The sequence below is a fragment of the Gorilla gorilla genome, chromosome 1 (genome assembly GCF_029281585.2).
Source record: "Gorilla gorilla gorilla isolate KB3781 chromosome 1, NHGRI_mGorGor1-v2.1_pri, whole genome shotgun sequence".
NCBI classification, from domain to species: Eukaryota; Metazoa; Chordata; class Mammalia; order Primates; family Hominidae; genus Gorilla; species Gorilla gorilla.
Genome location: NC_073224.2, coordinates 224,556,168 through 224,581,713, shown reverse-complemented (window position 1 = coordinate 224,581,713; position 25,546 = coordinate 224,556,168). Strand labels below are relative to the sequence as shown.

Genomic DNA, 25,546 nt, shown 5'->3' with positions numbered 1-25,546 from the left:
TGGGAATGATTACTCACAGTTCCTGTCTCTGAGGACTTCTAGAAGGATGAAATGAGGTCTTACATGTAGCAATATAAACTGGTGGTGAGGACTGAGATTGAGTCAGATTACCTGCTTTGAATCCTTGTGCCGTCATGTACTGCTTGTGTATCCTTAGGCAAGAGACTGTCCCTCCTCTATCCTTCAGTTTCATCTGTAAAATGAAGATAATACCTCCTAGGATTTCTGTGAGAATTAAGTGACTCAATACACATAAAGTGCTTAGAAGAGTGTCCGGCACAAAGTCAATATTTGGAAATGTTAGCAATCATTTGGAAGGTGCTTGACGCACAGTGTTGATCAATAAATGGGACCTATTCTTCTTGGTAGCACTGCTGGTCTAGAGGAGGATTCTGGTTTCTGAGCTCTGCCTGCTCTCAACCTCCACTCCACCCCATCCTGACTTAAAATTAAGGACTGGAAATATCTCTAGCCATTTATGGTCACAGGTAATGGAGGTTCAAAGTGTGTCTCATAGAGTGATGAGAAAAGTAGGAGTCTACACTCTGAGCCAGATCCCAAGACGCTATTGAGCAGAGTCCAAAAGGGGTGAGGCCCAAGAGGAAAGCAGCTGAGGGGCAAAGAGCTGTGGGAACTCTGCTACAGAAGTGATTCTCTTAAGAGAGGCAGAGGGTGGTGGGGAGAGTTCAGTGAGCAGAACTGTGAGCAGGCGGGTCTGCCACATAAGCTTGTTGGATCTAGGTGGGAGGGTGTTGTAAAATATCCTAAATCCAACCCTAACCCATTCCAAGGAGTTGAATCTTGGATCTGAATCCTAGTACAACACAGAGTACATCTTGGATACCGGGATTTATTGATCGTGTATCATTTCTTGGGTTTACTTTCCCTCAACTCAGAAGTCATTCCTCCCTCTCCCTCATTCTCCAGGTCCAACCAATTGGCAAGTCCTGTTGACTTTTCAAAGTATCTCTCTAATCCACCTGCTTCTCTCTCTTTTGTCGCCACCTTTCTAGCCCCATAAACATTTTTGTGTTTCTCCTTTTGCCCGGTACAACCCATTCTCCACTCAACAGCCAGTGTGAACTTTTCAAAACTAATTTTTAACAACTTTATTGAGATTAAATCACATATCACAAAATCACCCATTTAAAATATACAATTCAGCCGGGCGCGGTGGCTCACGCCCGTAAACCCAGCATTCTGGGAGGCCAAGGTGGGTGGATCACCTGGGGTCGGGAGTTCAAGACCAGCCGAACCAACATGGAGAAACCCTCTCTCTACTAAAAAATACAAAAGTAGCCGGGCATGGTGGCACATGCCTGTAATCCCAGCTACTAGGGAGGCTGAGGCAAGAGAATCACTTGAACCCAGGAGGCAGAGGTTGCAGTGAGCCGAGATCGCGCCACTGCACTCTAGCCTGGGCAACAGAGCGAGACTCTGTCTCGAAAAATAAATAAAATGTACAATTCAGTGGTTTTTGGTATATTCACAGGTGTGTGTAACAAACACCACAAATCAATTTTAGAACATTTTCATTACTCCAAAAAGATATTCTATACCCATTAGCAGTCACTTCCCATATACTGCCATCCCCCGATTCTCCACAAGCCCTAGGCAACCACTAATAAACTTTTTGTCTGCCAGGTGCGGTGGCTCACACCTGTAATCCCAGCACTTTGGGAGGCTGAAGCAGGTGGATCACCTGAGGTCAGGAGTTTGAGACCAACCTGGCCAACATGGTGAAACCCCTTCTCTACTAAAAATAGAAAAAATTAGTCAGGCGCAGTGGTGGGCACCAGTAGTCCCAGCTAATCGGGAGGCTGAGGCAGGAGAATGGCGTGAACCCGGGAGGCGGAGCTTGCAGTGAGCCAAGATCACGCCACTGCACTCCAGCCTCAGCGACAGAGCAAGACTCCATCGCAAAAAAAAAAAAAAAAAAAATTACCTGGGCGTGGTGGCAGGTTTTATTTTTTTTCCTCAAAAATAAATAAATAAATAAAATAAACTTTGTCTCTTATGGATTGCCTTTTCTGGATATTTCATATAATTGGACTCATAGAGTATATATCTCTTGTTACTGGTTCCTTTAACCTAGCATAACATTTTCATGGTTAATCTATGTTATAGTATATATCAATACTTTTATTTTAATTTTTTTAAAGGGGCTTTCCAGTGAAGACCAGAAAACCTGCTAAACAAATTCTTTTTTTTTTTTTTTTTTTTTTTTTGAGATGGAGTCTCACTCTGTCACCCAGGCTGAAGTGCAGTGGCACGATCTTGGCTCACTGCAACCTCTGCCCACCCAGTTCAAACGATTCTCCTGCCTCAGCCTCCCGAGTAGTTGGGATTACAGGCACCTGCCACTGCACCCGGCTAATTTTTTTGTATTTTTAGTGGAGATGTGTTTCACCATCTTGGCCAGGGTGGTCTTGAACCCCTGACCTCGTGATCAACCCGCCTCGGCCTCCCGAAGTGCTGGGATTACAGGCATGAGCCACCATGCCTGGCCCTGCTAGACAAATTCTAAAAGAACTGTAGCACTAATACTTCTTTTTTGGTTGCCAAATAATATTCTTTTATATGGATATACCACATTTTATTTATCCATTCATCAGTTGATGGATACTTGTTTCTACTTTTGGCTATTACGACTAATGCTGCTATGAACATTTATGTATAAGTTTTTGTGTGGATATATATTTTTATTTTTCTTGGGTATATTTTGGGGGGTAGAATTTCTGGATCATTTGGTAACTCTTTGTCTAAGTTTGTTTGCTTGTTTATCTGTTTTTTCTTTTTTTTTATTTGTGTTTTCTTTTTTTTTTTTTTAATTGATCATTCTTGGGTGTTTCTCGCAGAGGGGGATTTGGCAGGGTCATAGGACAATAGTGGAGGGAAGGTCAGCAGATAAACAAGTGAACAAAGGTCTCTGGTTTTCCTAGGCAGAGGACCCTGCGGCCTTCCGCAGTGTTTGTGTCCCTGGGTACTTGAGATTAGGGAGTGGTGATGACTCTTAACGAGCATGCTGCCTTCAAGCATCTGTTTAACAAAGCACATCTTGCACCGCCCTTAATCCATTTAACCCTGAGTGGACACAGCACATGTTTCAGAGAGCACAGGGTTGGGGGTAAGGTCACAGATCAACAGCATCCCAAGGCAGAAGAATTTTTCTTAGTACAGAACAAAATGAAAAGTCTCCCATGTCTACCTCTTTCTACACAGACACGGCAACCATCCGATTTCTCAATCTTTTCCCCACCTTTCCCCCCTTTCTATTCCACAAAACCGCCATTGTCATCATGGCCCGTTCTCAATGAGCTGTTGGGTACACCTCCCAGATGGGGTGGTGGCCAGGCAGAGGGGCTCCTCACTTCCCAGTAGGGGCGGCCGGGCAGAGGCGCCCCTCACCTCCCGGACGGGGCGGCTGGCCGGGGAGGGGGCTGACCCCCCCACCTCCCTCCCGGACGGGGCGGCTGGCCGGGCAGAGGGGCTCCTCACTTCCCAGTAGCGGCGGCCGGGCAGAGGCGCCCCTCACCTCCCGGACGGGGCGGCTGGCCGGGCGGGGGGCTGACCCCCCCACCTCCCTCCCGGACGGGGCGGCTGGCCGGGCAGAGGGGCTCCTCACTTCCCAGTAGGGGCGGCCGGGCAGAGGCGCCCCTCACCTCCCGGACGGGGCGGCTGGCCGGGCGGGGGGCTGACCCCCCCCACCTCCCTCCCGGACGGGGCGGCTGGCCGGGCGGGGCCTGACCCCCCCACCTCCCTCGCGGACGGGGCGGCTGGCCGGGCAGAGGGGCTCCTCACTTCCCAGTAGGGGCGGCCGGGCAGAGGCGCCCCTCACCTCCCGGACGGGGCGGCTGGCCGGGCGGGGGGCTGACCCCCCCCACCTCCCTCCCGGACGGGGCGGCTGGCCGGGCGGGGCCTGACCCCCCCACCTCCCTCCCGGACGGGGCGGCTGGCCGGGCAGAGGGGCTCCTCACTTCCCAGTAGGGGCGGCCGGGCAGAGGCGCCCCTCACCTCCCGGACGGGGCGGCTGGCCGGGCAGGGGGCTGAGCCCCCCACCTCCCTCCTGGACGAGGCGGCTGGCCTGGCAGGGGCTGACCCCCCACCTCCCTCCCAGATGGGGTGGCTGCCGGGTGGAGACGCTCCTCACTTCCCAGACGGGGTGGCTGCTGGGCGGAGGGGCTCCTCACTTCTCAGATGGGGTGGCTGCCGGGCGGAGGGGCTCCTCACTTCTCAGACGGGGCGGTTGCCAGGCGGAGGGTCTCCTCACTTCTCAGACGGGGTGGCCGGGCAGAGACGCTCCTCACCTCCCAGACGGGGTCACGGCCGGGTAGAGGCGCTCCTCACATCCCAGATGGGGCGGCGGGGCAGACGCAGTCCCCACATCTTAGAGGATGGGCGGCCGGGCAGAGACGCTCCTCACTTCCTGGATGGGATGGCGGCCGTGCACAGACGCTCCTCACTTTCCAGACTGGGCAGCCAGGCAGAGGGGCTCCTCACGTCCCAGACGATGGGCGGCCAGGCAGAGACGCTCCTCACTTCCCAGACGGGGTGGCGGCCGGGCAGAGGCTGCAATCTCGGCACTTTGGGAGGCCAAGGCAAGCGGCTGGGAAGTGGAGGTTGTAGCGAGCCAAGATCACGCCACTGCACTCCAGCCTGGGCACCATTGAGCACTGAGTGAACCAGACTCCGTCTGCAATCCCGGCACCTTGGGAGGCCGAGGCTGGCAGATCACTCACGGTTAGGAGCTGGAGACCAGCCCAGCCAACACAGCGAAACCCCGTCTCCACCAAAAAAATACGAAAACCAGTCAGGCGTGGCGGTGCGCGCCTGCAATGGCAGGCACTCGGCAGGCAGAGGCAGGAGAATCAGGCAGGGAGGTTGTAGTGAGCCGAGATGGCAGCAGTACAGTCCAGCTTCGGCTCGGCATCAGAGGGAGACCGTGGAAAGAGAGGGAGAGGGAGACTGTGGAGGGAGAGGGAGAGGGAGAGGGAGAGGTTGAGGTTGAGGTTTATCTGTTTTTTAAGACAGGGTCTTGCTCTGTTTAGGGAGAGGTTTATCTGTTTTTTAAGACAGGATCTTGCTCTGTTTCCCAGGCTGGAGTGCAGTGGTGCAAGCTTGGCTCACTGCAAACTCCACCTCCCATGTTCAAGCAATTCTCCTGCTTCAGCCTCCCAAGTAGCTGGGACTACAGGCGTGTGCCACAACACCCAGCTAATTTTTGTATTTTTAGTAGAAACAGGGTTTCACCGTGTTTGCCAGGATGGTCTTGAACTCCTGACCTCAAGTGATCCACCTGCCTCAGCCTCCCAAAGTGCTGATATTACAGGCGTGAGCCACTGCGCCTGGCCCCCCCACTTTTTTTTTTTTTTTTAAGAAATGGGGTCCCACAATGTTAACCAGGCTGGTTCCAACTCCTGGGCTCAAGTGATCCTCCCACCTCAGTCTCACAGTGCTGGGATTATAGGCATGTGCCACTGTGCCTATCCTGTATGTCTAACTTTTTGAGGAACTGCCAAACTTTTTTCCAAAGTGGCTGCACCATTTTACATTCCCGCCAGCAGTCTATTAGGGGTTCCTATTTCTCCACATCCTCCTCACCACTTGTTATCATCTGCCTTTTTTTTTTTTTTTTTGAGTATCTTTTTGGACAGAGTCTCCCTCTGTCCCCCAGGCTGGAGTGCAGTGGCACATTCTCGGCACGCTGCAACCTCCACCTCCAGGGTTCAAGCGATTATCCTGCCTCAGCCTCCAGAATAGCTGGAGTTATAGGCGCATGTCACTACAGCCGGCTAATTTTTATTTTTATATTTTCATTTTTTTTGAGATGGAGTCTCACTCTGTCACCCAGGCTGGAGTGCAATGGCACAATCTCGGCTCACTGCAACATCCACCTCTTGGGTTCAAGCAATTCTCCTGCCTCAGCCTCTCAAGTAGCTGGGATTACAGGCACACACCACCATGCCCAGCTAATTTTTATATTTTTAGTAGAGACGGGGTTTCACCATGTTAGTCAGGCTGGTCTCAAACTCCTGACCTCGGGATCTGCCCTCCTCGGCCTCCCAAAGTGCTGGGATTACAGACATGAGCCACCGCATCCGGCCTAATTTTTATATTTTTAGTAGAGATAGGGTTTCACCATGTTGGCCAGACTGCTCTCGAACTCCTGGCTTCAAGTGATTTGCCTGCCTTGGCCTCCCAAAGTGCTGGGATTACAGGTATGAGCCACCACGCCCAACTCTGTCTTTTTTATTATAGCCATCCTAGTGAGCATAAAGTGGTATCTCATTTTGGTTTTACTTTGTATTTTTATTTTATTATGCTTATAGTTTCTGTAGGTCAGAAATTCAAAGGGAATACAGTGGAGACGGCTCCATGATGTCTGAAGCCTCATCTGGAAAGACTCATAAGTTGGAGATGATTCAACATCTGGGGGTTGAAGTCATCTGAAAGTGTCTTCACTTCTGTACTTGGTGGGTTTTCCCACTAATCAGCTTTCCCCTCAGCTGAGCAGCTTTCTGGAACAACCACACGTATTTTCTCCATGCGGTCTCACCGTGTGGTGTAGTTTGGGCTTCCTCACAGCATGGCTGCTGGGTTCCAAGAGCAATCGTTCCAAGAGAATCATGGAGAAGCTGTACTGACTTTTTTTCAGCCATTGATTTATTTGTATTTGCAGTTTGTATTCAATACAAATCAATTTCATAACAAGTTACTATGAATCAAAGCATACACACACAAATATACAATCCAAAATAGATGTACAGCATTTCCGCATGGAGCAAAAGGGAGTGTTCATTCACACACACAGTGGAGTGGGTTCAGATCTGTTTCATCTGCTGTTCCCGTGTAGGTTTCTAAAGATGGAAAAAAAAAAGACTACTGTGGCCATATTAGATGCTGGAACACATAAGCATCAGTGTGTGACCTTGTGAACAAAGGACTTCAGGGAGTGTCTATTTTTAAAAAGGTTTCTGTGTGTCAAGACAGTTGTAAACATTTTTATTACAGAATCAAGCCTACTTTACGGTTTAGGACCAGGTTCTAACTATCTAAAAATGTTGACGTAACAAAATGTGTTTCAAACAGGGCATGATGGCTCATGTCTGTAATCCCAGCACGTTAGGAGACGAGGTAAGAGGATTGCTTGAGCCTAGGAGTTCAAGAACAGCTTGGGAACATAGAAAGACTCCTATTTCTACAAAAAGATAAAAATTCGCTGGGAATGGTGGCACACGCATGTAGTGCTAGCTACTTGGGAGGCTGAGGCAGGAGGATTGCTTTAGTCCAGGAGGTTGAGGCCACAGTGAACTCTAGCCTGGGTAACAGGGTGAGACCATGTCTCTTAAAAACAAAGGCCCCAGCCGGGTGCGGTGGCTCACGCCTGTAATCCCAGCACTTTGGGAGGCTGAGGTGGGCAGATCACGAGGTCAGGAGTTCAAGACCATCCTGGCCAACATGGTGAAATGCCGTCTCTACAAAAAATACAAAAATTAGCGGGGTGTGGTGTTGTGCACCTGTAATCCCAGCTACTCGGGAGGCTGAGGCAGGAGAATCACTTGAACCTAGGAGGCGGAGGTTGCAGTGAGCCAAGATCGCTCCATTGCACTCCAGCCTGGGTGACAGAGTAAGACTCTGTCTCAAAAAAAGAAAAAGCCCCAAAATGTGTTTTAAATGCAGCTATTCTGATCCATAGTTGTTGTTTGCAAAAAGCATTTACAGAAAAAGAGTATAGCCTGGGCACAGTGGCTCAGGCCTGTAATCCCAGCACTTTGGGAGGCTGAGGCGGGCGGATCACCTGAGGTCAGGAGTTTAAGACCAGCCTGACCAACATGGAGAAACTCCATCTCTACTAAAAATACAAAATTAGCCGAGCGTGGTGGTGCGTGCCTGTAATCCCAGCTACTCAGGAGGCTGAGGCAGGAGAATCGCTTGAACCTGGGAGGCGGAGGTTGTGGTGAGCCAAGATCGTGCCATTGCACTCCAGCCTGGGCAACAAGAGTGAAACTCCGTCTCAAAAAAAAAAAAAAGAAAGAAAGAAAGAAAGAAAGAAAGAAAGAAAAAGAAAAGAGTATAAAAGTTTTTGTGCCTTTAATGCAAGTTAACTTTCAGTCTTTACTTTCCAAATACTTGATATACAGTTTTTGGCTCCTTTACATTTTTGCCCTTTTAATTTCAAGGTTTATAATTTTACCTTCAAAACAGATCTTTTTTTGTTTTTTGAGATGGAGTCTCACTGTGTCTCCCAGGCTGGACAGCAGTAGCGTGATCTCGGCCCACTGCAACCTCTGGCTCTAAGGTTCAAACAATTCTCCTATCTCAGCCTCTGAGTAGCTGGGATTACAGGCGCACCACCATGCCCAGCTAATTTTTGTATTTTTAGTAGAGACAGGGTTTCATCTTGTTGGTCAGGCTGGTCTCGAACTCCTGACCTCAAGTGATCCGCCTGCCTCAGCCTCCCAAAGTGCTGGGATTACAGGGGTGAGCCACCGCACCCAGCCCCTTAATGAATCTGGTGTCCTTGTTGAACGAAAATAGGTGAAATGAAATGCCTACCATTTGACTCTCTAAGGATAAACAAGAGTTATTGATGATGCTTGGACTTGGGGGTAGATTGCAGTCTATCATTGCCCTGGCACATGTCAATTACTACATAAAAGGTCAAATGCAATGTCAAATCCAAATCCTCAGAGGAAAAAGAATTCAGTTACCAAAAGAACAGTGATAGCCTAACAATGTAAAACTTAATATATTGGCATTAAATTAGTACTGCTGAAACAATACATTGAGGATTTATAGGATGATGGAAGCTTTTTTTTTTTTTTGAGATGGAGTCTCACTCTGTCTTCCAGGCTGGAGTGCAGTGGTGCGGTCTCAGCTCACTGCAACCTCCACCCTCCGAGTTCACACGATTCTCCTGCCTCAGCCTCCCGAGTAGCTGGAATTACAGACACTTGCCACCGTGCCCAGCTAATTTTTTGTATTTTTAGTAGAGATGGGGTTTCACCATCTTGGCCAGGCTGGTCTTGAACTCCTGACCTTGTGATCCACCCGCCTTGGCCTCCCAAAGTGCTGGGATTACAGGTGTGAGCCACTGCACCCAGCCGATGGAAGCTTTTTTAAACTTTAAGACAGGATCTTGCTCTGTCACCCAGGCTGGAGTGCCATGATAATGGCTTACTGCAGCCTTGACCTCCAGGGCTGAAGTGATCATCCTACCTCAGTCTCTTGGGTAGCTGTGACCACAAGTGTGTGACACCATGCCCACCTCTTTTTTTAAATTTTTGGGCCAGGCACGGTGGCTCACACCTGTAATCCCAGCACTTTGGGAGGACGAGACAGCTGGATTGCCTGAGGTCAGGAGTTTGAGACCAGCCTGGCCAACATGGTGAAACCCCATCTCTACTAAAAATACAAATATTAGCTGGGCATGGTGGCATGCTCCTGTAGTCCCAGCTACTCAGGAGGCTGAAGAAGGAGAATGGCTTGAACCCGGGAGGTGGAGATTGCAGTGAGCTGAGATCGTGCCATGGCACTCCAGCCTGGGGGACAAGAGTGAAACGCTGCCTTAAAAAAAAAAAAAGGAGATTATGGCCAGGTGCAGTGGCTCATGCCCGTAATCCCAGCACTTTGGGGGGCCCAGTGGGTAGATCACCTGAGGTCAGGAGTTTGCGACCCGCCTGGCCTACATGGTGAAACCCTGTCTCTACTAAAAATACAAAAATTAGCCAGGTATGGTGGTGGGTGCCTGTAATCCCAGCTACTCAGGAGGCTGAGGCACAAGAATCACTTGAACCTGGGAGGCAGAGGTTGCAGTGAGCTGAGATCGCACCACTGCACTCCAGCCTGGATGGCAGAGCGAGACTGCGTCTCAGAAAGGAAAAACAAAAAATAAAAATTAGCGGGGCATGGTGGTGCAGGCCTGTAATCCCAGCAACTTGGGAGGCTGAGGCAGGAGAATCACGAGCCAGGGAAGTGGAGGTTGCAGTGAGCTGAGCTCGCGCCACTGCACTCCAGCCTGGGCAACAGAACAAGACTCCATCTCAATAAATAAATTAATTAATTAAATTAAAATAATTTTTTTTTGTAGAGATGGGGTCTCACCCTGTTGCCCAGGGTGATTTCGAACTCCTGGGCTCAATCGATCCTCCTGCTGTGGCCTCCCAAAGTGCTGGGATTACAGGTATGAGCCACCCCCACCCCTGCCAATGGAAATCTTTTATTTTACTGGTTTTACTGCCGTATAGACTTAATGAACCAAATGAAAACTGAATCTCCACTCCATATTACGTCTTTATTTCTAGACAAGATAAAATCTGTTATTTATTATTATTATTATTTTTTATTACCCAAGTTTTGTCTCAGGATCTACTATTCTTATTTTCAAGGTAGTTTTAAGTGTCCACATTTCTTAAGCCACATTCAAGAAATAATGTCTTCAATTTTGGATGTTGCCTCTCTTCATCTTGTACATGACATTTAAGCAGATTTAATATTGGCATCCGTCATCTAGTCAAACCCTTCACGTGTTCTTCAAAGCAATTAAATTTGGGGTTCTCAACCTTTTCTTTCTTTCTTTCTTTCCTTTTTTTTTTTTTTTTTTGAAATGGAGTCTCACTCTGTCGCCCAGGCTGGAGTGCAATGGCGTGATCTCGGCTCACTGCACCCTCTGCCTCCCGTGTTCAAGCCATTCTCCTGCCTCAGCCTCCTGAGTAGCTGGGATTACAGGCACACACCACCACGTCTGGCTAATTTTTATATTTTTAGTAGAGACGGGGTTTCACCATGTTGGTCAGGCTGGTCTTGAACTCCTGACTTTGTGATCCACCTGCCTCGGCCTCCCAAAGTGCTGGGATTACAGATGTGAGCCACCGCGCCTGGCCTTTTTTTTTTTTTTTGAGACAGAGTTTTGCTCTTGTTGCCCAGGCTGGAGTGCAATGGCGCAATCTCGGCTCACTGCAACCTCTGCCTCCCAGGTTCAACCAATTCTCCTGCCTCAGCCTCCCAAGTAGCTGAGATTACAGGTATCCACCACCACATCTGGGTAATTTTTCTGTACTTTTAGTAGAGACGAGGTTTCACCATGTTGGCCAGGCTGGTCTCAAACTCCTGACCTCAGGTGATCCACCTGCCTCGACCTCTCAATGTGTTGGGATTACAGGCATGAGCCACCACACCTGGCCAGGTTCTCAACCTTTTCTGTATCAGTAAAAGAAGGTGTGAAATTAATAGATTTGATGAAGACCCGCTTTTTTTTCTTGCCACATTGGACTCCTAGATGCCATTTGGAATGGGTTTAGAAGACACGGAAGTATAGATGTTTCTTAACAGTAGAAATATAGAAGAGAAAGCAAGACCATGAGGAGACTGGCAGTTGACTCCAGGGCACAGCCAACTGCCTTGGTGGTGGCATTAGCTGGGTTTGGGGCAGACAAAGTACCCTGAGAGGAGTTACCTGAAAACGTTACAATAGTTTGATTTGAATAAATCTGCATAAGTAGGAGCAGTGCCAGAAGCAGCAGCCCCAGCCTGAGCCTGTCCACCATTGCTTTGTCCCCTCCATTGGTGTCTGGCATATATTGCTGGATGCTGGGTGAGAACTGCTGGCTCCAGGTGGACACAGGCCAGACCTAGCCTTAAAAATCACATAAAGTGGCTGGGTGCGATGGCTCACATCTGTAATCCCAGCACTTCGTGAGGCCAAGGTGGGAGGATCACTTGAGGCCAGGATTTGGAGATTAGCCTGGTCAACATAGCAAGGACTCATCCCTATTTTTTTAATTAAAAATAATGTAAAATCATAATAAAAAGGAAATCAAGCCCGGGCAACATAGCAAGATCTCATCTCTACTAAAAGAAATTAGCTGCGTGTGGTGGTGCACACCTGTAGTTCCAGCTGCTGGGGAGGTTGAGCTGGAGGGATCACTTGAGCTCTGGAGGTTGAGGCTGCAGTGAGCCATGATCGTGCCACTGCACTCCAGCCTGGGTGACAGAGCCAGACCCTGTCTTGATAAAAAAAAAAAAAAGGAAATCACATAATGTCACTTATGCCAGAGTTAGTCTGCTGAGCCATGATTCAAAGGGAGGGACATTCACCCCACTTCTTAATGGGAGGGTTATCCAATCACGTTGTAGGAAGAGCATAGAGGATGGGAGGCACTGTCATGGTCATCTTTGGAGAACAAAATCTGCCAGACCTGGGAACCTGAGCACCACTAGACCAAATATAACAATTAATCAATGATTCAAGCCTTAACTGATTCCTTGATACCACCACTGGGCAATCCTAGAACATTTCTCAGCTAAACTTGCTTCAATTTGCAATGGTTATTTCAAACATTCTCTGTAGAAGGCACTGTGTACGTCTTTCCTAATACCCATTCCCAGCCCCCCTTTTCCCTATTTATGTCCTTTAGGCAAAGCTAAATACTTGCGTTCCTAGCCTCTCTCGCATCTATGTGACACAATTCTGTCCATTGAGATGTAAGCAAAAATGTGCACAGGGACTTCTGGGCAAGCTTTTTCCTTGAATAGGAAAATGATGCATGCAGTGGAGGCAGCCAGCTATATTGCAACCCTCAGGAAAAGGTCAAAACAATTACAAAAGTATTGGCCCTGATTTCAGTGAGCCACTCAACCAATGCTGTTGCTACCTCCAGGCCTTCTCTCCTGTGAGAAAATAAACCCTTGTTTGTTTAAGCCACTGATAGTCAAGCTTTCTGTTGCTCATAGGGGATATAAGCATTCTCACTCCCCTGTGCCTCTACTTTCTCTTTTTTTTTTTTTTTTTTTGAGACAGAATCTCGCTCTGTCTCCCAGGCTAGAGTGCAGTGGCCTGATCTCGGCTCACTACAACCTCCGCCTCCCGCGTTCAAGTGATCCTCCTGCCTCAGCCTCCCAAGTAGCTGGGACTATAGGTGTCCGCCACCATGCTCGGCTAATTTTTATATTTTTAGTAGAGACGGGGGTTTCACCATATTGGCCAAGCTGGTCTCGAACTCGTGACCTTGTGATCCGCCCGCCTTGGCCTCCCAAAGTGCTGGGATTACAGGCGTGAGCCACCGCACCCGGCTCCTCTAATTTCTCTTTGTAAAAAGCCTTCAGCTGCTTATTCTCCCTTTCCTGCCACCAACAGCCTACTTACTACCTACTTACCTGCACCCACAGCCATCTTATTTGCTCCTTCTCTCCTGTTAAAATGGAAAAGGGCTCCCTACCATGGAGTGGGGAGTGGGAGTAAATGGAAACATGCTAATCTGGCATCCATTACAAGTTCATCTTTCAGTTTTGGTTTTCTTACTCATCCGCACGTTAGTTCTGGGCCTCTACCGCTCATCAGCTATGTGCCTTAAAAACAGGCCATTGAAGTAGCAAATATTTATTGAGTAGATTCTAAGCTGTGCCCAAAAAGGCACTGCGCTAGGTGGTAGGGGTTGCTAGGGCTAGGAAACAGACGCAGTCCAAGCAGAGAGAAAATTATTTACAAGACAGGGGAATGGAGCCTTGGAGGAACTGACCTATGTGGCTGGGAGGGCAGAGAATGTGGGAAGAGCTCGGAAGAAGGGGCTGGGGAGGTAGGCGTGGGCCACAGCCAATTGGCTTCTGTAGACTAGGGAGGGTAATGATTTTGGTTTCAATCCTAAATCACTAAGACAGGAAGTGAATTACTCTCTCGGAGCCTCAATTTCTACCTCGAAAAATATGTTTTATTACTAACTCCTGTACTAGATTGAGAGTTACGGAGAAGGATTTATCTTTTTATTCATTTCTGCATCGCCAGCGCCCGACACATGGTAGGCGCTTAATCAATGCCTGTTCGGTGAATAAATAAGACTAGGGACTCCTCCACAGACCTCTGTCATTAAGTCAACCAGTCAGCAGAGATTTCCTTCTCCGCGTTCCTTTCCTTCCCTCCCCTTTTCTCGCCCTTCCTCCCTCTCCTCTTCCACGCCCCCTTCGCACTCCTCCCCCTCCTATCCTCTGCTGGCTTCCTCCTCCCCTTCCCGGCCCCGCCCCCCGCTGCGTTGCGAAGGCGGGGAAGGCGAGGCGGGCTTTACGGCAGCCGCGTTGCGGCGGGGCGGGGCGCCGGGCGGCCGGCGCGCTTGGCGGCAGCCGTGGGAGGCAGGCCGGCAGGCAGACGGACTCGCAGGCGGGTGGCGGCGGCCGTGCTTGCTAGTGAGGGCGGGAGGGAGTGACTCACTGAGCGTGTGTGAGGGAGGGAGCGAGCGAGCGAACGAGCAGCCGGCGCCGTCCTCCCGCAGCACCAGCCAGGCCACGCCGCCGCCTCTTCCCCTGCGCCCCGCGCCCAGGCCGGGCCGAGCCGAGCCGGGTCGGGCCCGGGCCATGCTGCTCACCGTGTACTGTGTGCGGAGGGACCTCTCCGAGGTGACCTTTTCCCTCCAGGTCGACGCCGACTTCGAGCTGCACAACTTCCGCGCGCTGTGCGAGCTCGAGTCTGGCATCCCCGCAGCCGAGAGCCAGGTACGCCGGGCAGCGAGCCGGGCCTGCCCCGGAGCTAAGCCCTCCCCGCCTCGGGGCCCCACTCCCTCCCTTTGCTACTGGTGAAGAATTGGGGGCTGGGGGGAGCAAGGATAGCCATTCTCAGGTCACCCCCGCATCCGGAAAGGAGCTGGGGAGCTGGCATCAGTAGCTGCCCTCACACACTCCGAGCGTGGGGTGGGGTACGAGGAGAGGGAGCGGAGAACCTGACCGCAGACGCACCCACTGCAGCGTGAGGGGCGCGTGGACTGTTGAGCAGCGCTAACCCTCCCCACCTTTGGCTCTCTGGCCCTTCCCTCTTTCTAATCCCGAGTGTAGGATATCGTTGTGGACCTCAGAAGCAGCCCTGGGTTTGCTAGGATTCATAGATCCTGCAAACCAGAAATACCAGTTTGGATCACTGTGGTAGATAGATGTTCCTCTGCTTTTTTTTTTTTCTGGAGAGGGTTTCTGCTTAAATATACGCAGTTTACCTTTAAATGCACAGATTTGCACTTCCGGTGAAAGAAAAAGTTTAAGACTTGCACTGCCTCATTTTGGGGTCTTTGGAAATGCTCTTTACCCACCACATGCGTTTCTGGTTAAATTCTTTTGAAAAACAGTACCTATTGGTTCAACTCAAGCTGTTTGTTTGTTTCGGTTCTACCTTGGTAGTAAGCCAGAAGGCCCTTTTTCTTTCAGGTCACAGTTCAGAGTTTGGGTCAGTTCAAAGCTCAATGCTTTAAAAGGATATTTGCTTGGAAACGGCCTAGTATCAGTGCTGTTTGGTGGTTTCATTTCCCTACTCAGCTTGCTGGAAAGAAGTTCAGCCTCTCATATTTTAACTAAGCAAAGTAATTCTCAAAATGCTTTGGGGCTGCCCCTAGTCTTTATCAAACAGAATCGGTGACACTAACGCTGTAAACTTTACACTAAAACACTTAGATCATGACTTAATAAATTTAGCCTGGAGGAAATAGTCTAAACATTAAGAAAATTATAGAGGTCTCCCAAGTCTCCATCAAGTAAATCTTGATTTTCTACTGCAGTTATGAAATAGTTTACAAAACGATTGCCCAACTGCGGCTTGTTCTGCTGTCTTATGGTAAACACGTGTCAATACTTTGTTCAGAAGTATGATTCCTTTACACAATGTGAACTTTAGAACCTTGGCATAAAGCTGTTCAGAAAGAATTTAAAAAGTTAATCCACAAAAGCTCAGGAACCAGTTCTGTCAGTGAATGCCTCATGTGGAGAACTAGGAAAGGGCTGTTTAACTAGAGAAAATCAACTCTTCAATTTTTTTTTTCTTTTTTTGTTTTTGTTTTTGAGACGGAGTCTTGCTCTGTCGCCCATGCTGGAGTGCAGTGGTGCGTTCTCGACTTACTGCAACCCCAGCCTCCCGGGTTCAAGCGATTCTCCTGCCTCAGCCTCCTGAGTAACTGGGACTACGGGCGCGCGCCACCACGCCTGGCTAATTTTTGTAATTTTTTTTTAGTAGAGACGGGGTTTCACCATGTTGGCCAGGCTGATTTCAAACTCCTGACCTCGAGTGATCTGCCCGCCTCGGCCTCCCAAAATGCTGGGATTACAGGTGTGAGCCACCGTGCCCGGACAACTCTTCAATTTTTGATAGTGGCTTTTTCTTTCCTTTTTTTTTTTCGAGACGGAGTTTCTGTCGCCTAGGCTGGAGTGCAGTGGCGCGATCTCGGCTTACTGCAAGCTCCACCTCCCGGGTTCACGCCATTCTCCTGCCTCAGCCTCCCGAGTAGCTGGGACTACAGGCGGCCGCCACCACGCCCGACTCATTTTTTTGTATTTTTAGTAGAGAAGGGGTTTCACCATGTTAGCCAGGATGGTCTCGATCTCCTGACCTCGTGGTCTGCCCGCCTCGGCCTTCCAAAGTGCTGTGAGCCACCGCACCCGGCCCGATAGTAGCTTTTTCAATTGTTTTTTCCTCTAGCTGTTATATTACCCTGGTTATGATCACCGGCTGGTAGGGAAAATAAGAAATTAAAATGTAAATTGGTTTTGTTAGGGCTTGGGAAAAGACAGAGGTTGAGGTTGTTTCCATTCCTGCACTTTTTGTGATGGCTGAAACAAGAAATTTAAGTCAAAGGTATACCTGACACCCGCTTTAATTGACTTAAATTTCTTGTTACAGCCATCACAAAAGACGATTTATTGTGTGGTCAGCCAGACATTGCCCTCTGCCAGTTGGTAAAGTTAGGAATACCTTAGTAATTGAACATAGGCTAACTCAAAATTATTTCTTGTTCATTACGTCAATGTTTCGGCATTTACTTCCTTCCCAAGCCAAATTAGCATATAGAAATTTGGGCTCCAACTGGTGTTAAGCCTGTATTAGATAGCCATAAACAGCTCCTGTTTTTCCAGTCTGTTCTGTTGGCTCCATTGTAACCTGACAACACAGTATCTATTTTAAGGTGTCTGGTGGTCGGTTGTCTTTCACTTGCTTGCTTGCCCATCAGGCAGGAACAGGATCCACCCTAGACACTTGAGTCATTTCCTTTCATCAAATCATAATAGTAAACATCATTATAGTTTTTACCCATAAATATATCATGTTTACTTACTTGAGTGTCCCCCCCATTACCTCCCAGGTTTCTCTCATATTACTCATCTTCCCTTCCTTTCCTAGACTGTTTAACTCCTCCTCTTGTTTACATTCTCCATTCCCATTCCTTCACCTCTCATTTCTGACTCCATTTCTTCAAGGAAATATATATATTTTTATGTTCTGGCTATTTTTTCCTGCCACTATGTGTCCACACCACTGGTGTCCAAACTTTCATTCGTGTATCCCTATCAGTTAAATGTTTCAGATTATGCTTCTGTTATGTATATAATACATTATATACATGAACTGATACGTTGTATGCATTATATATGGCCACATGTGCATATAATACACATAACGTGCATTATATGCATATATAATACACATAACGTGCATTATATGCATATATAATACATTATCTGTAAAGTAACATTGTACACACACAAAATGGAACTTAAGGAAGGACGAACTAAAATAAATGGAAATGAAAATTCTAATATTTTCAGTTTCTTCCTCCACCGTTAAAGAATTGTCTTGCATGGCTGCCCTACATTGTTGATCACTGGTTTAGAATTCAGTCTTTCACCTGAGTGTCAATTGCAGATAAGCATATAGTTGGAAAAGGTGTTAATTTTTAACAGCTCTAGTCTGATTATAGTAGTTACAATGCAGTGATAACAAATTTAGAACAAGCCATCTCTACTTGTGCATGTGATTAAAGCTGGGCATGTTCTGTCTCTTAATAGAAGTGTGGGCTTGGAAGCCAGTCATGGCTCTGTTTGATGCTTTGATGCAGGCTTGCCTGGGTGAACTTCAAACAGTTATCAGAACTTAGCTTCACTTTAAATTACTGTCTTCATATTTTTGAAACATGATAATTTACCTCTGTAGGTGGCATATGGAAAAAGTAGGCACAACATACAAGGACCCTCAAATGAAAGGCAAATAATAGCAGTAATTGTATGATCTTGGAAATGCACACAGCATGATTTGTGGTTTGTAAACCACTATTTTATCTTCTGTGTGTTTGTTTTTTTGAGACAGGGTCTCGCTCTGTCACCTAGGCAGTAGTGCGCTCACAGGTCACTGTAGCCTCAACCTCCTGGGCTCAAGTGATCCTCCCACCTCAGCCTCCTAAGTAGCTGGGACTACAGGTGTATGCTACCACATCTGACTAATTTTTTTGTTTTCTTTGGAGATGGGGGTTTCACTGTGTTGGCCAGGCTGGTCTCAAACTCCTGACCTCAGATGATCTGCCTGCCTTGGCCTCCCAGAGTGCTGGGATTACAGGTGTAAGCCACCACATCTGGCCCCAAATTGATAATTTTAAAGGCTACATAATATACCATCATATAGATATGTTGTAATTTATTTAGCAATCTCCCTTTTGTTGAGCATAATATTGGGGAAAATTGGAAGCAGTTATAAGTAACATGCCATGAACATCCGTATACTTAAGACTGTAGCCTCCATTTCTGTTTTCTCAGGATGAATTCTTAGATATGCAGTTGCCAGATCAAAAGCATAAAGTCTTTGAAAGGTTTTTAGTAAATTTAGATTATACAAGTCAAATTGGCTAGCTATTACATGGGGTAGTATATGTAGATAACTTGGTAGATATTGGGTATTTGATTAATGGTAATACTATTATGAAGCCATTCAGATGTAATTCCAAGTGTTTTGTGGCCGGTTTATGGTCCTTATTTTATCTTTATTCTTTATATTTTAGAGATGGGATCTTGCTCTCGCCCAGGCTGGAATGCAGTGTTGCAATCACAGCTCACTGTATCCTCAACATGTTGGGGTCAAGGGATCCTCCCAAGTAGCTGCGACTTTTTTTTTTTTTTTTTTTTTTTTGAGACGAGGTCTTGCCAGTGCTAGGCTTGAACTCCTAACCTCAAGCAGTTCTCCTGCCTCTGCCTCCCAGAGTGTTGGGATTACATGTGTGAGCCACTGCACCTGGCCTACCAGTTTATGTTTTGTAATGCTAGAAATTTATTGTTAAGCTTTTTGTTAATAGAAGGCTCTCATTCAGAGACCAGAAAACACCTGACCTCATGCTTAAAAGTTCTGAAGTTTTATTAATTAGTCTATTGTTAAATGTTGATTAAGATTATAATTCAGTCTCTGGGGTGCCTCCTCTGGAGTAAGTACCAGCAGTTGTGCCAGTTTTGCTGATTAAGACTCATAGCTGTATACATTTTCTTGTTGTATGTTCTTATAACTGGCAAAACTTGAATTTTGGGCTTTGTAGCTGTTGAGTTGGGTAACATGAATGGTGGAAGGATCGAGAATGCCGGCAGCAGATCCCCTTTTGTTTTTATTGGTAGAGATTTGAAGCCATGTCTAATAGATACTGAATGTTTGGTTGGAAGATCACATGGATTTATTTTGGGACTTTTGCTGCAAAATAATTGTCTTTCTTGGACTCTTAAGCCTATTTAAACAAAAAGAAATCAGTTCTTTGTGACAATTACAATTTTAGCTAAGCTTTAGTTGATCTCATTTATGTCCTTAGACTAAAATGGAGCACAGCTGCTGCTTCGTCAGTGTGAGGAACGTGTGCTCCTCACCCAGGTTCTTCAGTCTAGTGTTTCCAGGAAATTGGCGCTGAAGCAACATTTCATATTTCATAGACATGCTCAATGTGGTGGTTATCTAGATTTTACATTTTTATTGTTAGATCATGCTGCCTTCCTTTAAAAAATGATATTGTCTGCTGAGGAAATATTGTGGCAACTAAGCAGTGATGGAGTGAAGTATGGCATCTGTGAAGTGGGAGTCAGAGCAGGCAGTTGGTGGTGTTTCTTCATGTCCAGGGCATGGAGATGCGTTGAGCAGTGGACAGTATTTTGATCCTCTTGGTGGATAGAGTCTCTTAGTGGCAATGGATGGCTTAGTAGTACTTGTTAAAATCACCCAGCTAATTCACCAGGCCACTTTAGGGTTATGTTTGGGAAAGCTGTATATGATACTACTCGAGTAATGGGCTTTGAAATTAGACAGTTCCAATTGCAGTTTTCTTCTTCTTCTTCTTCTTTTTTTTTTTTTTTAAGAGACAAGATCTTATTCTGTTGTCCAGGCTGGAGTGCAGTGGTACAGTCATAACTCACTGCAACCTCGAACTCCTGGGCTCAGGTGATCCTCCTGCTTCAGTCTCCCAAATAGTTGAGACTACAGGCATATGCTACCATGCCTGGCTAATAATAATAATAATAATAATAATTATTATTATTATTATTATTATTTTAGAGATGGGGTCTTGCTGTATTGCCCAGGCTGGCTTTGCATTCCTGGCCTCAAATGATCTTCCTATCTCATCCTCCCAAAGTTTTGGAATTAAGGCGTGAGCCATGGCACCCAGCCTGCATAGGATCATTTTGATTCTCCTGAGTTTGCTTCCTCCTTGTAAATAAATAAATTTTCTCTTATAAATAGTTAGTGGCCGGGCGCAGTGACTCACATCTGTAATCCCAGCATTTTAGGAGGCCAAGGCGGGCAGATCACAAGGTTAGGAGATCGAGACCATCCTGGCTAACATGGTGAAACCCCGTCTCTACAAAAAATACAAAAAAAAAATTAGCCGGTTGTGGGGGCAGGTGCCTGTAGTCCCAGCTACTCAGGAAGCTGAGGCAGGAGAACCCGGGGGGCAGAGCTTACAATGAGCCGAGATCCCGCCACTGCACCCCAGCCTGGGCGACAGAGCGAGACTCCGTCTCAAAAAATAAATAAATAAATAAATACTGTTAAAATGTGCCTCTGCTCCCAGGAGACTGTTCATGTATCTCTAAATATACTGATAGTTGAATTTCTGAAACTGGAAAATTAAAGAGTAGGTTGTTGACAGTGGCTTCACAGTGTTGATGCTATGCTGTAAGAGCCTGCCTACCTGCCATTTCTCTTGACGTGCCTCTTTTTTCTTGTTGCACACCTCAACCTGTGATGCTCATCACTTCTGGTTTATGTGTTTTTTCCAAGCAGTCTCACAAGTTATAATATGACTCTCAGTTGTTTTGCTGAAATTCTGTGTTGATGGTGATGTACTTTTACTGTGAAATTTGTGTTTAAATAAGGGTGTGTGAATGGGATGATGGGAGTGACAGTTGCAGTCTGTTGAAATGTGGTTCTTTTTTTGTTTGTTTTTGTTTTTTAAGAGACAGGGTCTTACTCTGTTGCCCCAGGCTGGAGTGCAGTGGTGCAACCGCAGCTCACTACAGCCTGGACCTCCTGGGCTCAAGCAATCCTCCTGCCTCGGACTCCTAAGTAGCTGAGACTACAGTCACATGCTACCATGGCTGGCTATTTAAATTTTTTTTTTTTTAGATATGCGGTCTCACTATGTTGCCCAGGCTGGTCTCAAACTCCAGGGCTTAACCCATTTGTGCTTTGCGTTCCAATGGAACGCTAAGCTTGTGGGAGTTATATCCTACTACTCAAGGTCATTGCCAAGGTATGATTTTTTCACACAAAAAAATTTGCAACCTCTGGCCTAAATGGGTTAAGTGATGCTCCCACCTCAGCCTCCCCAAGTGCTAGGATTACAGGCATGAGCCATCATACCAGATCTGAAATGTGTTTTAACTCAGCGAGTTGAGCATTAAGAACTTAATAGTATTTTTTTTCAAGTCATGCATGAAACTTGTATAATTGGGCCTACAAATTTGCTCATATTCAGAAGAATTTGATTTTGGTAGGAACTCATTTTCCTGTTCTGTTCCTCATGTCTATAAATTCTGAGAGCAGATATGGCATAATCACTTTTTTTCCAGTTTAAATGCTGTGTTTTCAGTTTTTATTTCAGGTAACCTTACTATGAAAGCTGTAAGGAAGCAGAATGATAATGTTAGCAGAGAGAACTGGAAGGGACAGCTGTAATGATGATCTAGCCCACCTGCTTGCTTGACACATGGGAAGGGTGAGGTCTGGACCTGCTGAGTGTCATGCCCCTCGCAGGGAGTTACTGGCAAGGATAGAACTCATGTTCCTCAGTTCGCATGTGGCCTGGTGAAAAATCATTAGGAGGAAAACCTTTCAAAGCCTGAGTTTATTCCGAATGCCTTTCTGGAGTATGTAATAATGCAGGGTAGATTTTATGTTTTTTCATGATAAAATTATAGTGTACCTTTGTTCTTTCTATCTGCAACACATTATTTCATCTATTTGTGCTGTCAGGTTTTTTTCAGTTTGATTACACATCATAAAATATTTTTATTAGTAGTACATTCCTAATTCTTTTTTCCACTTGTATTTAGTTGTTATTTTCTTAGTTTCACTTTATTTTCCAGTCTCCCCCCTCCCACCACCCCACCAAGATGGAATCTTGCTTGCCCAGGCTAGAGTGCAGTGGTGCGATCTCAGCCCTGCAACCTTTGCCTCCCGGGTTTAAGCAATTCTCCTGCCACAGCCTCTGGAGTAGCTGGGATTACAGGCACGTGCCACGACACTGGGCTAATTTTTGTATTTTTAGTAGAGACGGAGTTTCACCATGTTGGCCAGGCTGGTCTCGAACCCCTGACCTCGTGATCCACCCGCCTTGGCTTCCCAAAGTGCTGGAATTACAGGCGTGAGCCAGCGTGCCCGGCCCAGAGTGATAAAACTTTGGGGATGGTAGAAGAGAAGGAAGATTGCAGTGCAGGAAGGATGATATTTGGGACCGTTTTGCCAGTGTACAAGATTATTTCAAAGTGCACACTTTATTTAATAGTACTGTAGTTAGATAGCATACCCAGAATAAATCATTCCCTTTTCCTCCCTGCTAAAAATTAAATCTAAAATTATATCCATTTCCATAAATTCATTCATTCTTTAGTTCAACAAATATTTGAGCATCAGTTATATAACAGGCCCTGTTCTAAGCATTTATGATCTCGTGAATGAAACAAAGTCTTTGTCCTCAAGTAGTTTACATTTAATGGGGCAGAAGGACAATAAGTAAATATATATTGTGTTAGTTGAGAGTACATTTTAAATAACATAGTAGGGAAGAACTCTAAAGAGTAATGTTTGATCAGAGACGTAAAAGGAAAAAAATGAGTGGAAAAAGAACATTCCTCAGGTAGAGAAAACAAGAGAAACAGCCCTGAAGGGGAAGTCGATCCCTGTTGTTTGAGGAACAGCAGTCATAGTGAAAGGCAAAGTCAGGAGAGCCAGGGACCACATTGTTTGGTCCTGCTAGGTGACGGGAAGGACTGTGGGTTTTGTTCTGGATGTGGTGGGAATCCACTGGAGGGTTTGAAAGGAGTGTGACATCTGATTCAGGGGAAAACTGGTCCTTCTGCTTTGCGCTGTGTTACTTCTCAGTGCTTTATACTGTTGTATATCTTTTCTTGTTGTAGATCGTCTATGCGGAAAGACCTCTCACAGACAACCACAGATCATTGGCTTCTTATGGCTTGAAAGATGGGGACGTTGTGATTTTACGACAGAAGGAGAATGCAGACCCTCGACCTCCAGTGCAGTTCCCAAGTAAGACATCTGGTGGTTGAGCATCCCCCAGCACAACCATCAGCAGGTAGCAGAGCATAGCGCCTCAGAGTTTTGGATTCGCTTTGGATTCAGACTACAGAATACAGATCCTGACTCTGCCTTTTCCCTGCCGTGTAACCTTGAACAAGTATTTTAATGTCTCTAAATTGGTTTCCTCTTCTATAAGATAGGTGCCATAATTAACCCCAACTCCTAAAGCTGACGTGAGGCTAATGCATGTAAAATCTTAGCACATAGCAAGCCCTCAATAAATGTTAGCTTCTGTTATCAGTGATAATTATACAATAATCTTTATCCTTGGGAAGGACTTGAAAGAATACATAAGCCTATGATTTTGCTACTTTGTGTCTGTCCTTCAGTGGCCAGCCTTTCTGGAGCATTTTATAGCCAGCGAGGCACTTGGAGCTGCATTTCACGTGATCTCATAACTTGGTTGTGGGGGGATTTACATACTAATTTGCATAATACTTTATAATTATGAAGCTCAGATTTTAAATGGTGTCTTTAAAGTTACATAGCTATTAAGTGAGGGCACAGGAATTAAAATTTGATGCTTTTTCCATTATGCTGAACTTGATAAACATTAAGCAGCTTGACCACCAAGTTGTGGTTCTTTCCTACCAGCTGTGTTAATCACATACAAAGAAACGTTTATCTATCTTTGATGCTCCTTTTATAATAGATGTTTATAGTCTGAAATCTGTGCATTGGGATTTAGTAGGTTCTATGTCACTGAAATAATATGCAGAATTGTGTGGATGTGAATGTGTGTGTGCACTGGATAGAGAGAGGTTCATAGCTTTGTTCAGATACTTGGAGTGGCTCATGATCCACAAAATGATTATAAGGTCTTAATGTGAAACAGCTTGGTGAAATGTGTGGTTTTTTTCCATTCGCTGCCATATTCAGATAGATTTTCTTAAATAGTGTTTAGCCTGTAGGTCACCAGTTTTAAAGTTTATGGTGACAGATGCTGGCAGAGTCTGGGTGATGACAGACTGACTGCAGTTTTAACCACAGTGTTTCCATTCAGCCTGAAACTGGAACTTACTGAGACCATCAGGGATCGGCTCCACCAGATCTGGAAGACATTAGTCCCTTGGGGCCACAGTTAAACTTTAGAAAGAAGTTAAAACTTCTTTCTGAAGAAGTTAAACGTATTTAAACAGCTATGACAATCAGTAAAAACCACATCTTCCTTTGGTTAATTTGATGAGATTATTAATTCCGGAATTTACTTCTTTTTTTTTTTTCCTCTGTATTGTTGTTTATGGACAAGAGAGCCTGTAACAGGTTGGGGCGGGAGTGATCTGGTCTATTAAGTAAACATGTTTTTGAGAATTATTCTGAAGTGAATGGACTCTCAAGATAACGTATAACAGGAGTGGAGATAAAATTTCTTGACCTGCAAAGAGGGCCCACCCATATATGTTTTTCTGGCTGGTGTAGATTAACTACCTCACAGAGATCATCCTCTTCACTTCACCATTTCCTTGGTTGGGAGTTGAAGAAAGTGGCTAGTTGAACCCCTGCTAAAGGGTAGAAATGTTACATCATGAGTTTAAGCATTCTCTTTTTCTATCTGAGGTCCAAAAAGGCTTCAGGATAGTCCCAGACTTGAGACAAGTTTGTTTGTTTTTTGATTTTTTAGTTTATTTAAAATCCTTAATAGTGCAAGGATTGTGCTATAATTCTGATCACTGTGGAATTGCTTAGTGTACTGTCATTTATAACATTAAGCACAGTTATCCTTAAGAAAAATATTCAGTTGTTCAGACAAGTTTGACCATCAACTATGTTTTTTGGAGTTGAAGGAATGTCGATTGACTCAGGCCTAGCCCCTCATTCTGGCTCTCCTTGTTTACTTTTCTCTTTTTCATTTTTCTTTTTTAAATAACAGTTTTATTGAGATACAATTCATGCATTTAAATGATTTTTTTTTTTACTGTATTCATGAGTTGTGTAACCATCACCACAATCCATTTTAGCGTATTTTCATTA

At 46.0% G+C, this 25,546-nt stretch overlaps 1 protein-coding gene and 2 pseudogenes across 2 annotated transcripts in view; 1 reads left to right on the top strand and 2 right to left on the bottom strand.

The window, feature by feature from the left end:
• Window positions 1–2,160: 2,160 nt before the first annotated feature.
• LOC115932290 (uncharacterized) lies at window positions 2,161–2,204 on the bottom strand (annotated as a pseudogene).
• Window positions 2,205–2,475: 271 nt separating this feature from the next.
• On the bottom strand, window positions 2,476–2,543 carry LOC115932284 (uncharacterized; annotated as a pseudogene).
• An 11,571-nt stretch (window positions 2,544–14,114) lies between these two features.
• The window catches only part of DDI2 (DNA damage inducible 1 homolog 2), a 49,956-nt gene continuing 38,524 nt past the window's right edge, over window positions 14,115–25,546 (top strand). Inside the window, exons 1-2 of one of the 2 annotated variants that reach the window (XM_055385083.2) lie at window positions 14,115–14,481; window positions 23,395–23,524. In XM_055385083.2, coding sequence (XP_055241058.1) covers window positions 14,344–14,481; window positions 23,395–23,524 — 268 coding nt within the window. In that variant the 5' untranslated portion in view covers window positions 14,115–14,343. The remainder of the gene's footprint in view (window positions 14,482–23,394; window positions 23,525–25,546) is intronic. The other variant, XM_055385087.2, reaches the window with a different exon arrangement.